Source organism: Poecilia formosa, unplaced genomic scaffold, assembly GCF_000485575.1.
Source record: "Poecilia formosa unplaced genomic scaffold, Poecilia_formosa-5.1.2 Scaffold3, whole genome shotgun sequence".
Classification (NCBI taxonomy): domain Eukaryota; kingdom Metazoa; phylum Chordata; class Actinopteri; order Cyprinodontiformes; family Poeciliidae; genus Poecilia; species Poecilia formosa.
In genome coordinates this window covers 3,135,768-3,148,631 of record NW_006799942.1, presented here as the reverse complement: position 1 = coordinate 3,148,631, position 12,864 = coordinate 3,135,768, and the positions used below count along the sequence as shown (strand labels likewise).

The following is a 12,864-nucleotide window of genomic DNA, read 5'->3' as shown; positions in this document are numbered from 1 at the left end:
TAGATAGATAGATAGATAGATAGATAGATAGATAGATAGATAGATAGATAGATAGATAGATAGATAGATAGATAGATAGATAGATAGATAGATAGATAATTGCATTTGTCAACAAACTGGGAAGTGTTACAATGGAAACAAATGTTTACTTTGTGAAAGCATGGAACTTAGTATACTTAAATGCACTCTAAAAATACTTGGATAGAGAAGTCATGAAGACATTTTTCAAAATAGTCACGACCAACAGCTGTTTTCCTTTGTGGGCTGGACATAATTTGATTCTAATGTCATAATTGGTCAGTTTCTTTACCATTAAGAATTCATTTGGTGCATATAACTTTTTCATGGGAAATTCAAGTGGATAATGGTATTTAAGAAACTATGCCAAGGTTCCACTGTACTTCAATTGTGACGGGGTAATTTATTTTTTATTTATTTATTTTTCATTACATTGAACAATGAGCACCTTCATGTGCCCATTTTGAATTATTTTGTTACTTTCACTCAATAGTATTATCAATTGGTTTGTCACCGACATATTTCAAACGCATGTCGTAAACCTGGATGGACATGTAAAAAGAAAAACTGAATGAATTATTGATCAGGTATTGATCAGTTGTGAGGCATAGGTGCCGGCTGAGGCTCCGCCCACCGCTGCTCAGACCGGAAGTTTAGCTGTTGTTGTCACACTGGAAGAAAATGGCTGCTGCTCCGACTTTTTTTCACTGAAGACACTGATATTTCCATTTCATTTTGTTTCATTGCACTGGGGGCTTTTCTCGACCGCTATGCAACCTCAAAGGCAAGTGCGTTCTGCTCGCTGACACCGACCTGTCTCGGCTTTGTTATGTCCCAGACGGTGTAGTGTAGCTTTTAACTTCCAGCTTGTGCTAGCGTTAGCCATGCTAGCCTCAACGGTCAGGCATCACCGAGCTTGTTGCTGTTCAGGCACTCTCTCTGGACTCCATTCACTGTCACTGGAGTTTCATCTGCCACATACATTTTATTCACTCCCAGCTACTTTCGACGTGTATTTACTTTATTGTAGGATTTTAAGGAAAAATAAAAGATGGAACAACTTAGATTACAGTTCGCTCGTCAGTAACCGTTGGTGTTTTGATATGTTGCATCTGATTGATTGCCAGCAACACTGTTTTAGCATAAGGTCTGTGTGAACGACCCGATGGCCACTCTCGGTGCTTAGATGTTTATCATCACTTTTTATGGGAGTTTGGTTTAACCGACTGCTTGCAATGTGTCTGCTGTTTTGCTGTGCAGGGTGTGAATGGTCACTCTAGGAAGGTGACAGTGTGGGGCAGAAAGGACAGGATCGTAAACTGTCACTCGCCTTGCAGCTGGCAGTGGACCACAATGGTAAATGCAATTTATGAAGTTTCACTTCACCCACATATTTGCTTTATTTTTACTATAGCTGTTAATCAGATTGTAGCATTTTAGGGAGAAACCTCTCATATGCTCTGCTCTCAGGCTGTTTATACATCCAACTGATCTGTTTTTTTTTTTTTTTTAATTATCCACCTCAAAGCAACAAGTTCTGGAATATGCATTGGATCGAGCCGAGGTAAAATGTTATTTCAGCCATGCCTGTTTATATAATGGTGGAATAATGTATTTTTTAAAAAGTTTTAGGCTAGCATCAATTCTGCAAAGCTTTCCCTATGCTTCGTAATTCACTTCATTATTTGTGTGTTGTAGTACATTGTGGAAAGTGCTCGACAGCGACCAGCGAAAAGAAGAATCTCATCCGGCGGCAGGAAGAGTTTGTATCAGAAGCTCCATGAGCTCTATATTGAAGAATGTGAAAAAGAACCAGAGTTAAAGGTTTGTGCTTGGCTGCTTCGCTCATAAGTTAAATGCTGAATAAATAAATAGGTTAGAATATCTATTATAATATATTTATTTTAGTAATTTAATTCAAAAAGTGAAACTTTTATTACTTGATTGATTAGGCAAACTTGCATATCTCTTAATTTTGATGATTAAGGCTTACAACTAATGAAATCTCTAACATTAACAGTAGCTCAGAAATGTTGTATATTGAACAGAATATTTTTTAAAAAAATCATGAAGGAAATCTCAGGCTCATGATTGGCTGTTCTTGACAGTTTCAGTTTTCTCAATGCTGTGCATGTTCATGTTGCTAGTATATGTTTCCCTTCCACTTGGCTTTACATTAATATGCTTGGATTCAGCACTAATAATAAGCTGCTAATAATAATAATAATAATAATAATAATAACAAATAATCAGCTAATAATAAGCACTAATGGTGTCTGTATTTTTAAATATTTTTTGTCATTATTGTAATAAATAGCATACAATTCTGTGATAATATTTAAGGCTCTTAGTGATTTGCATTAAAATAAAACTATGTTTCAAATATTAGGCTTTATTGAAAGAAAAATGGCAAAAGGCTGAGTTGTTTGTCTAAATATGTGGAAGTAAATATCAGTGTTTAAATCGTCCCAGTGTTAGCAGCTACTGTCATTTAACTTAAGCAGGCAAAAAATATCTATCAAAAGAGTGGAAGCATTATGGTTCTTTAGCATAATGTTACAATCACCTGATTATAGGTGAACTGATTACAATCACCTGAAATAAGTTACAGGTGATTGTAGCTGACACAATCACCTATGTGTTTGCATCAGTTAGGTGACGCAACCAGCGAACTGACACAATCAGTTAGCTGTTTGTGTCACCTAACTGTTTTTAAAAATACATGAAATTATTCAGGTGCAGCCATGTAATCATTATTTACTTGTACCAAGCTGAGTGTGTTGATGCTGTTTTTTTTATTCAGACTGATATCATTTTTCCTTCACATTAAAATATTTCAGGCAATATACATTTTTGCAGCTTTTTAAAATGCACATATGGGTCTCATTCCAAAAGACCCATTACACATATGCCACAGGTTTAGAGCTGCTTGAAAACATCCACCTAATTTTGTAAAATAAAGCAATGTCCTGTCCTTTAGGTTGTACAGTATTCCAGGAAATAGTTCCAACATTCCCTCAGTAGGTCTTTTCTCGTCTCTTTCTACAGAATCTGAGAAGAAATGTGAATCTTCTAGAAAAGCTGGTGTCTCAGGAGTCTGTATCGTGTCTGGTGGTCAACCTGTACCCTGGGAATGAAGGCTATTCACTAATGCTCAGGGGAAAAAATGGATCCGGTAAAACTAGTTATGTAGAGATTTGTTTTTTGTTTTTTTTACCTCTACAAGTATGTAACATGGTGTTTCTAACCAGACAGTTTTGTTCTGCTGTCTAGACTCTGAAACCATCCGTCTCCCATATGAAGAAAGAGAGCTTCTGGAGTACCTGGATGCGGAGGAGTTGCCTCCCATTCTGGTGGATTTGTTGGAGAAATCACAGGTGTGTGAGCAGAGTGGATCCTGCAGTAACAGCTTCAGATTGAAACCATATAAAGGAGGTGGAAGAAGCAGTGATGCACAGTATTTTCTCAATCTCTGACATAATTCGTTTAGGTATTCTCTTAAATTTTAACTGCTGATTGCTGACTGCTGATTTGTGGGTTGTGTCTCAGGTGAACATCTTCCACTGTGGCTGTGTAATAGTCGAGGTGAGAGACTACAGGCAAGCTGGTAATACAAAGATCCCCACCTATCAGAGCAGACACATTCTTCTGCGGCCAACCATGCAGGTAATTTACTGACTGACATAATATGATAAGTTATTGCTGGAACATTTTCTGACTGTTATCCAGAAACTAAAACAACTCTGTTTGCCCTGCAGACTCTAATCTGTGACGTACATGCCATGACCAGTGACCACCACAAGTGGACACAGGTAAATGAACATGCTAAGTGATAGAGTCGTGAATGTTGGTCTCCTGTTATCACTATCATGCACCTCAGTCTCTTGTATCCTCGGGTTAAAATGCAGCCTCACAGCTACATTCTTAGTTATATAGTCAGGCAACAAAACCTGAAGTAGGATTTTGTTTTGTTAGTAAAATTCTGAAAGTTTTTCTTAAAAAAACATTTTCTTTCAGTACTAGAAAACACCTGGTACTGAAAGCTGTCCATGCTCTACCTGACATTAATGTTGGTCAGCGACTCTTTATCCAAAGCTTTAGTACATTTATATAAATATATAAACATATTATTTAAATAGTTTTCAAGACACTGCTTTTAATCAGAGCCTATGCCACTGTTTTAAAATCTTTAATTACATTAACATTACTGACATTGGTATTGTTTCTTTGAGTTTTTGTGTCCATTGCTGTTTTATGCTTTTGCATAGATGCATTTCTTATTATTACTCCTTTTTCTTCAGTTTTTAAATTAATTATAACGTGAAAGCTGTTATGTTTGCCAAGATGGTAATGATTTTTTTTTTACTTTTTTACTCTGCAATGTCAACTGTACTTGGTAGAAGTTAGCAAGATCACAAAGTATATGTCTTGCTTTGATTTTATTGTAAATACAAGTGCCTACCTTTTTTCTGAAAAATGGTTGAAATTGCTTCAAAATTTCTTTCAAAGCTGAGGAACTTTCTAATCCCTTCAATTTGTTTCTACGTGCAAAAAAACTCCCTTTATTAAATTCCAATACTGGTTAGAAAGCTTACTGTTCTGCTATTTTTATTTGAATAAAGCACATGTAGTGTAGATGTATGTTGTAATTCTAACCACTTCTGTTTCTGAATCATTTTTGAAGCCGACTCATTTGTTGGCCTTTTCTCTCATTTCTTCCCTGCTGTAGGATGATAAATTGCAGCTGGAGAGTCAGTTGATTTTGGCCACAGCTGAACCTCTGTGCCTGGACCCTTCCATTTCTGTTACTTGCACAGCCAACCGTCTGCTCTACAACAAACAGAAAATGAACACTCGCTCGATGAAACGGTACTGAGTACACTCGACGGAGTTGGCAGGAGCTTACCTTGGTTTTAGTCATCCAAGGGGAAAATCTGAAACAGTGGTTATTAAAAGTGAAGTTATGGGGTTGTGAAAATAAAATAGGAGAATAATGCAAACATTTGTGTATCTGTTTTGTAGGTGTTTTAAGAGGCACTCCCGGGCTGCTCTGAACAGGCAGCAGGAGCTGTCCCATCTGCCCGTGCCACCACAGCTACGACTCTACGACTACCTTCAGAAGAGGAAGGAAAGGAAACCTGCTCCTGTCATAGACTTAAAAATCTCAAAGGTTGGAAATGTAAGTTGATGGTTATTCCCATGCATCAGTTTCTCCAAATACGTCAGTTTTCTCCTGCAGCTGAAAAGCAGAGGTGCTAAGAATTTGGAAATTATATTTATTGAGCACACATGACATGTATGTGTGGGTGCAGTTTCTGTAAAACAGGCAAAACGATCAGGGTGATATTATGAAGTCTTTAGCATCTTATGGAAAACAGAAGCCATTTATTTTGTTGCATGTTTTTTTTTTCTCTAAACACTTACTGTTATTATAAATAGCAGTTGTTCCTTACCTTAATTCTTACATTTCCAAAAGGCCATTAACATTTTCCAATATGTTTCATGACAAATAGAAATGGAAAGATTGAAAGGATAAAATATAGCAAGTTAGCTGTACTCCAATCAGCTTTACTGTTATCTGCTGAAAATCTTGCTCTCTCTTGCAGCTTGAATGAAACACAAAACTGTCTCAGATAGGGGGCTGCTGATAAATTGACCCCGATTTCCTTAATTTTGAGAAATCTGTCATGAGTAATGGATCTCTTATCCACTGATCTAATCTACCTCTGCAAAGATATGGAAATCAGCCACTGCTCCCTTTTGTTCTGTTGTGAGAAAGGGAAAATTGACTCATCCATCCACCAGGTCACAGCCACACGGGCTCATTTAACAATAGTCATCCCATTGTTGCTATATAAATCAACTCTTCAGATTAAAATTTGGCCAAAAATTGGGCAGGTCAGGCTTTATAAAGATCAGTGATCGACCAGAAAACTGCAGTCGGTACACCCCTAGTCCCAACATGCAGTAGAACATATATTTCTCTTTTAAATAGACTCTGTCATCTCTGTGGTTTAAGCATGACTAACTTTGACCTTTTTTTTATTGTACACATAGAGAGTAATTTAGTTTACACTTAAGACAAAGACTGGATTTTTGACATTTCGGCCAGCCGGTCCACTGATGGAACCAATCATGCTGAAAATCTGTTTACTAGCTAATTAATCTGTGCAGCTCTTAATCCAGCCTCCTTGTGACACTGTAATTGATTAAGTGGGTATAAAAAATTTATAAATAAATGGATGCTCTTTAGGTTTGAAGACCATGAAAAGGAATTCATACCGAACAGGCTAATCATGGTTGTTGATCTTAAGATATTTCTCACAGTTTTAAAATGTGTCTGGGCTCCTTATCCAGCTGCGTTATGAATCACTCTTTATAAACATGCAAACCAAAGAATTTATCTGAGAAATCAATTTGTTAGTCGCTTTAATGCTCGTTTCTCCCAGCATCTGTTGTTGGTGTGAGTTTAATGGTTCTCTGTGTTATTTGTTCCTTTGGGCATTTCCACACCTGTTTATTGGAGATACTGCAGTTCTACTAGCACTGAATTCAGAGATTGTTTAATCTATATTTTTACTCAAATCTGTGAGCCAAAATTAAAGCAACACTAAAAATATGTTATAGCCAACATTATTATTATAGCTGTAATGATCGGCATGTCATCTAGGAGCAGCAGAAATAATTGCTGCTTTTCTGTTTTTTTTTTTTAATATAACATCAAATCTTGGAATACTTTAATATTGGATCTTGGTATACATATCAAAGAATTTCATTCCAGTCCAAGCCTAACCCAGAGTTAACATCTCTGTTTATTGTCATCTGTGCTTCTCAACATTCAACATTCACAGTGTGTCGACATGTGGAAGCAGAACAACTGCCAACTAACCGTACCGAAGGAGATTGATGTGAGTAACACGGGATCATTAAAACGCTACTTTAAAACTTAAGGATGATTTGTTCAAATGCTTGCCCAGCCGTCTTGATCTTTTTTGTGGTTCTGCTGTAGGTGGAAAAGTATGCCGTGGTTGAGAAATCTTTGCAGTTGGGAGACACTCAAACCACTGTGATCTGGCCTGCTGAAGTAAGTTTGGCTCATGCGTTTAACACTCCCTGAGGATGAAAAGCAATGCTGCATGTGTGCTGTCAGAAGAAAAAGCTGCAAGTGCTTGTTAAAAATGTTTATGGCCCCATTAAAAACCAAGTTAATTATTTTGACCAGCTATATTATGCAACATGACCACACCGTATCTTTAATTTAGTGTGCATAAAGGAAATAATAAAAACAGGAACTGGTTGGAACTGTTTTAAATTTCACTCCTGCTTCTACTAATGTCCTTAGAAAAGCTTGAGTGTTGTTTTCTATGGGCTGCATTGTTTCTTCTTAGATATGAGGTTCCTACAAAGTCTGGAAAAGTATGGAATATTTCTCAAGTGTTTAGTGTTTAGTAGGTCTTCATGGATGCTGAGAAAGTATCTGCTACACATTGTTCCAGCTAGACATCTGTCCATTTATTCCTGTATACTTTCATTTTATTTCTTTCCTTTTTTATGTTGTTTTTTTCTTACTTTTATGTTTGTAATTTTATATTTACACATAGAAAAAAAAACAATTGAGAAATTTACATATTCAAATTTTCTACTTGCTCATTTTGGAAGGTCACTGGAATAAAATTGGATATTTTTAAGAAGTTATGGCCTAAAATATAGAAACTGCTTAGCATGTTTTTTTTATAATCAGCCAGGAGTGCAAGACAACGAAATCATTAAACACATTTCCAGGTCAGATAATGTGGCTTTGCAAAGACATGTTATCAGATTCACATTGGACAACATGTCAAAAAAGATGAAAGTCTGTACTTTTGTGAATGAAATGACATTGGGGGTCTGTCTAAACAGGAAGTTATAGATGACTACACATTTGAATGTGAAGTGGGCGGCCAAGCTCAGAGAACCAAGGTGTCCATCTTCCAGTCGATGGGGGACCCGCTGGTTTACGGGAAGATCTACTCTGCTAAAGAAACAAAAGCAGAGGAGGACAGCCCTGATTTAAAGCTTATACACCCAACGTAAGGATACCAGCATCAAATACATTTTTCCTGACATAATTGGATTTTAATTCATTTATTTTCATTGTTGGATTTGCAGTTTCCTCATAGGGTCAAAGATCGATGCAGAAAGGTCAGTCTCATCTTTAGTTTGTCGATTGTTCCCTAATCCTGTCATACAGTTTTTTTTTTTTTTTGTGTGCACTTTTAAATAATTCTGTACATTTTTTATCTGTTTCACAGGTTTCTTACCCAGTACAAAGGAGTCTATGAGAAAGATGTGAAGTGTGAGGTCAGGATGTCCCATAACTCAGGCAACGTGGGACAGGGGCCTCCCTCTCCCAGCAAAGATGAGGTAAGAACCTTCCTTTATTTGAGGGTTTGTAGCTACTGCTTCATTAAGACCAACTGAATTGGTTTTAGATTATGTGATGTCTTGGTTAGACCTTTATGATTTGCCATGATGTCATCTGCAGGGTGATGGTATTTCTCCTCTTGTACAGACGTCTGTGTTAGGAAAAGGGGTGAAGCATCGACCCCCTCCCATAAAACTGCCTTCAGGATCGGGCAGCAGCTCCTCAGGTACGTCCCACATAATCGAATAATTTTTCAAACACGCCTGTGTGGGGAAACAGCTTATCCACCCTTTGCCTATTGTTTTTAGTTTCTTCCTTTCTATTTTTCTTTCTGTCTTTCTTTCGCATTGCATGCTGGGGTTGGGTGTATGCTGAGTGGAATTAGAGATTAAATTGATTTTCTTTCACTAATTTCTGTTTGTTTTTATGTCTGGATTGGTATTTGTTTTTTGCAGTTTGGTTTTAACAGTAGTGCTTTATGGTTACTGGTCGCGTTTTTTCTGCAGGGATGGCGTCCTTAAAGACACTGACCCTGTTATTGAGACGTAGAGTGAGAGTGGAACATGGAAATATTGCATATGCCTATCTTATGACTAAGGGGTTTATTATTTTTGTCAAGCAGCCCAAGTTGGTTACTCAACTTGCTGAAAGTGGAATTGCAATAAATTATGAGTTTATTAAAATTTCCCTTTTAGCTGTTCCGTCCACCCGGATTACACTGTCTGGAGTTCCACCCTTCGTATCTAACAAAGCGCTAGCACAGGAGCATACATGATTCGGAAGAATAGTTTGGTCTGTAGGGATTCCAAACTTAAACACGTTCAATCTCTGCGTAGGCAGGTGTTTCTGTCCTTGGATTCACCAACCCAGTCATTAGATGTCTCTTTCCATGGTAAAGACGAGGAAGGGATATTATGTGGTTTAAGCCAGCTTAGGTGTTTTGAAGTATTTTGAGTGTGAAGATGTGGGGCATCTAGATGTAAGTATTAATTTAGTGCAGTGCAATACAGTAAGGGGAAAATAAGGCAGAAAAGCCGTTGAGGAACAATTCAAACCATTTGTTCTTTTTTCTCGCTCTATGTGTCATCTACGCAGTCCCATTGCCATAGCAACTGATTGACAACACCAATGATGTATCAGGATTCACACCAAAAAACACAAAAACATTTCCCACACAAAGAACAGAACATTCATTTTGTTGCAGTATTATGTTTTCAGGCTTGATAACTATTTTATTAGTAAGTGATTGTCTGAACACAGCAGTGGTAGCTTAGTAGATTAACTAATTTAATCTTCTTTTCTACTAATGATCTATCAGAGTTGGTGTGTGGGTCGTGTTTTCTTTTTTTTTTTTTTTTTAACTGAACCAAAACACAGCGAGGTCCACAGCACATCAACATGTTAAGGTTGTCAAAGTCAAACTAGCTTAACTGACCTGCTACCCTCTCCCTCGCTATTTTTTTTTTTTATTAAAATTTTTCCTGACCTTGTTGACAATTAGTGGCAAAGTACTGTATCCCTTTTTCTTGCATATTTCACGCATAGATTTAAAATTGTGCGAGTTATGTTGACAACTTGATAGAAAAACCAATAATAGTCATCATTGCCAAGCAGTTCCACTTCCACAGAGCTGGAGGGCGGGATCTTCCACACATGATGTCACGCTGCAAAGTGTCTATAGATGTTACATCTGAGACTGCTCCTTTCAGACTGCAAACTTCTCAAAAGCCGTTTGGTGGATGTGGATACTTTTGGTTACCTTTGGCTCGGCTGCTTCTCTGGAAAGCTACACGTCTTGGACTGGATAAACATCTTTTTATGTCAAAAACATCAGACCTTTAGCCTTGTGCTAATGATCTGATCTTATTAGCACATTTCTGTTGCTCGGTAATTGATGCTTGGAGAACCTTAAAAGTTTTCCAGGATTCTGATCCTAGACCTGGCATGTGGATTTTGGAGGAACCACTGTTCTGTAATGACATTGTTACACAAGACTGATGTCGTCATCCACAATAAGGAGTAAATTTGTTCAAGCTGGGTTTGTGAAAGTTGGTCACTTTGCAAGAGTTTCAATGAAAAGGGTGCAATACTTACATCAAGTCTATCAGGATTCTGAAGAGGATTTTGGAAGTAGTCCTTACCTGTGCCACTTAGAGTATTAGATGAAAACAGTGCCCTAGTTGACCAATGGAACAATGAATAGAAGTACATATTCCCAGTACTTTCAGTCACTCCAGTTTTTGATTGTTTGTATGATGAGAGTAGATTGCTTCTTTCTCTGAAAATGCCTGTGTCAGGAGTTCTCAGTTCCTGTGGAAAGAATCGGCTCTGTCAAAGCTGCGCTCTCTGGCTGGTGTCAGAGAGTTGAGGTTGACTCAGATTTTTGGATCGTATCTTAGCCCTAAAGGCAGACGGAGGATCCTGTGTAAGCTACCTGTTGAAAAGCGGGTTGGTGACATCCAGTGGAAGTTTATATATGGTCAATATCTACAAACCAATACAGAGCTCACTTTGACCCAATTGCTCGGGAGGAATTTTCTTTTTGCAGACATCAAGCGACACTGGAAGATTTGTTTTTGTCTTGTCGAATGTTAAAAAGCTCGTTTAAGACTTTGCAAGACTGTTTGGAAGCTCCGAGCGAACAATTTTCTACAGCTGTTTTTGTTTGTGGTCTTAAATATACCGCTAGTAAAAGTAAGATTCTTGTTTTACTTAATTTCCTTTTCGGAATGGTAAAGTTAGCAATTTGGAAAACAAGGAAGAATGAAATGTTTGGACAGGATTGGACTGTGGTGCAATGTGGTGGTAAGTTTTAAGGGGTTTGTTCCATCAAGACCAACAGTGGAGGAGCAAGTCTGTATGTTTACAGATTTTTGGGATATTAGACATGTTTATCTTCACTGGGAGATGATGACATACTCAATTTGTACTTTTAGAATATTTTTCTTTATGTACAGTTTTTTTAAGCAGATGGATTTAAACAACCCATGTGTTTAAAATGGATTTTAAAAATCCATGTGTGTTTTTTTTTTAAATCCACATGGATTTGGTTGGTTTTAATATTTTAGATTTTATTTTCTTTCATGTGAGTAATTGTATTTTGTGGAATTGTGATGAATAAATATGAGTTAAAGGTCTCTGTCTTTCTCTCTCTCTCTTTCTTTTTCTTTCTCATTCTTTGTTTATTTCTCTCCATCCTTCCTTCATTTGAATAACTAATTAACAGGGTTAAATGCTTACTAACTTTAGTTATTTTGCTATTGTTTTTCAAGTTACTCTTCATTTTTACAAGTACAACTGTGTCACCAGTGGAAAAAGAGAGTTAATCCAGTCTTCGTCACGAAAACAATGAGCAACATATGATGTCTTAGTTTTCTCAGGTTCCAGTACGCAAACATCTCAGTGGGGGTTTGCTCTACATTTGTAGGAAAGAGATTAACCTTCCGAAATCACCAACTTAAAACCAAATGTTTACCAGATGTTTTCTAATCCTAAGGATCAAAGCACCATCTGGGATTGTTAGTACCTAACTTAAGCTTTATAATGGGTTAAACAAAGCTTTCTGAGTATTTATGTAAAGAGTGCTGATCTTCTTTCCAGGTAATCCGTATAGTTCTCAAACCACGAGTGGTTTACTAAAGTGTCCTACGCCGCCACCTCCAGCCAAAAGCCAGTCTCTGAACAGGAAGCACTCCATGGAGCTGGGCCAGGTGGGCCTGCTGTCACCTGCCTCCCTCTCTCCGATGGGCTCCACGCAGAGTGAGTACTGCCAACTCTGACTAACTCTTGGGCTCAGCGTGAGCTGTGCTGGAGCGTGCTGCGCCAGCTCGTCTCCCAGCTTCCAAGTTTAACAGATGTGAATTTTTTATGACGAATTCTGATGGATTACCCCAGCAAGAGACCAAGTCTCAAGAAATTTGGAAAAATATGGGAACAAGCTTGAGACCTTTGGGAAATGTTGGAATTTTTTAATACATATCTTGTCACTAAATGATCATAAAAAGATTTCTTACTAAGCCTCATATTCTTTCTGGACATATTTTTTCTGCTCTTCAGGATCGGGAACCCCTAAGCCTTCTACTCCCACACCCACCAACACACCATGCTCAACCCCTCACCCTACCGATGCGCTCTCCACGCCCCTCTCAGTGACCCCAACTCCCTCGGATCCTGCCATGGTTCAGGGCCAGTCACAAGCTCCCCTGCTCACACCTTTCGCCCAGCAGCAGCTGGCTCTTAGCCAACCTCTACCTGTCATGTCCATCCCTCTTCCCACCATGGGGACATCAATCACCACAGGATCCACCTCTTCACAAGTTATGGCAAACCCAGGGCTCAACTTCATAAACGTGGTCAGCTCTGTCTGGTAAGAAATAAGTAGCATTGGATGCCTTGTCATATGCTAGTCTTTGTGTGTTCTAGTATTGATTTGGCATTGTCTC

The 12,864-nt window shown here is 38.0% G+C and overlaps 1 protein-coding gene across 4 annotated transcripts in view; it reads left to right on the top strand.

Annotated features, from left to right (window-relative positions):
* The first annotated feature begins 1,280 nt into the window (after window positions 1-1,280).
* Window positions 1,281-12,864, top strand: part of supt20 (SPT20 homolog, SAGA complex component) — an 18,962-nt gene continuing 7,378 nt past the window's right edge. For all 4 annotated transcript variants that reach the window (XM_016673183.1, XM_016673186.1, XM_016673185.1 and 1 more), the window contains exons 1-17: window positions 1,281-1,374; window positions 1,547-1,582; window positions 1,717-1,842; window positions 3,067-3,193; window positions 3,292-3,395; window positions 3,568-3,684; window positions 3,777-3,830; window positions 4,748-4,887; window positions 5,041-5,197; window positions 6,870-6,926; window positions 7,028-7,102; window positions 7,918-8,087; window positions 8,167-8,199; window positions 8,310-8,421; window positions 8,543-8,648; window positions 12,023-12,181; window positions 12,479-12,788. In XM_016673183.1, the coding sequence (XP_016528669.1) occupies window positions 1,372-1,374; window positions 1,547-1,582; window positions 1,717-1,842; window positions 3,067-3,193; window positions 3,292-3,395; window positions 3,568-3,684; window positions 3,777-3,830; window positions 4,748-4,887; window positions 5,041-5,197; window positions 6,870-6,926; window positions 7,028-7,102; window positions 7,918-8,087; window positions 8,167-8,199; window positions 8,310-8,421; window positions 8,543-8,648; window positions 12,023-12,181; window positions 12,479-12,788 (1,886 nt within the window). In that variant the 5' untranslated portion in view covers window positions 1,281-1,371. The remainder of the gene's footprint in view (window positions 1,375-1,546; window positions 1,583-1,716; window positions 1,843-3,066; window positions 3,194-3,291; window positions 3,396-3,567; window positions 3,685-3,776; window positions 3,831-4,747; window positions 4,888-5,040; window positions 5,198-6,869; window positions 6,927-7,027; window positions 7,103-7,917; window positions 8,088-8,166; window positions 8,200-8,309; window positions 8,422-8,542; window positions 8,649-12,022; window positions 12,182-12,478; window positions 12,789-12,864) is intronic.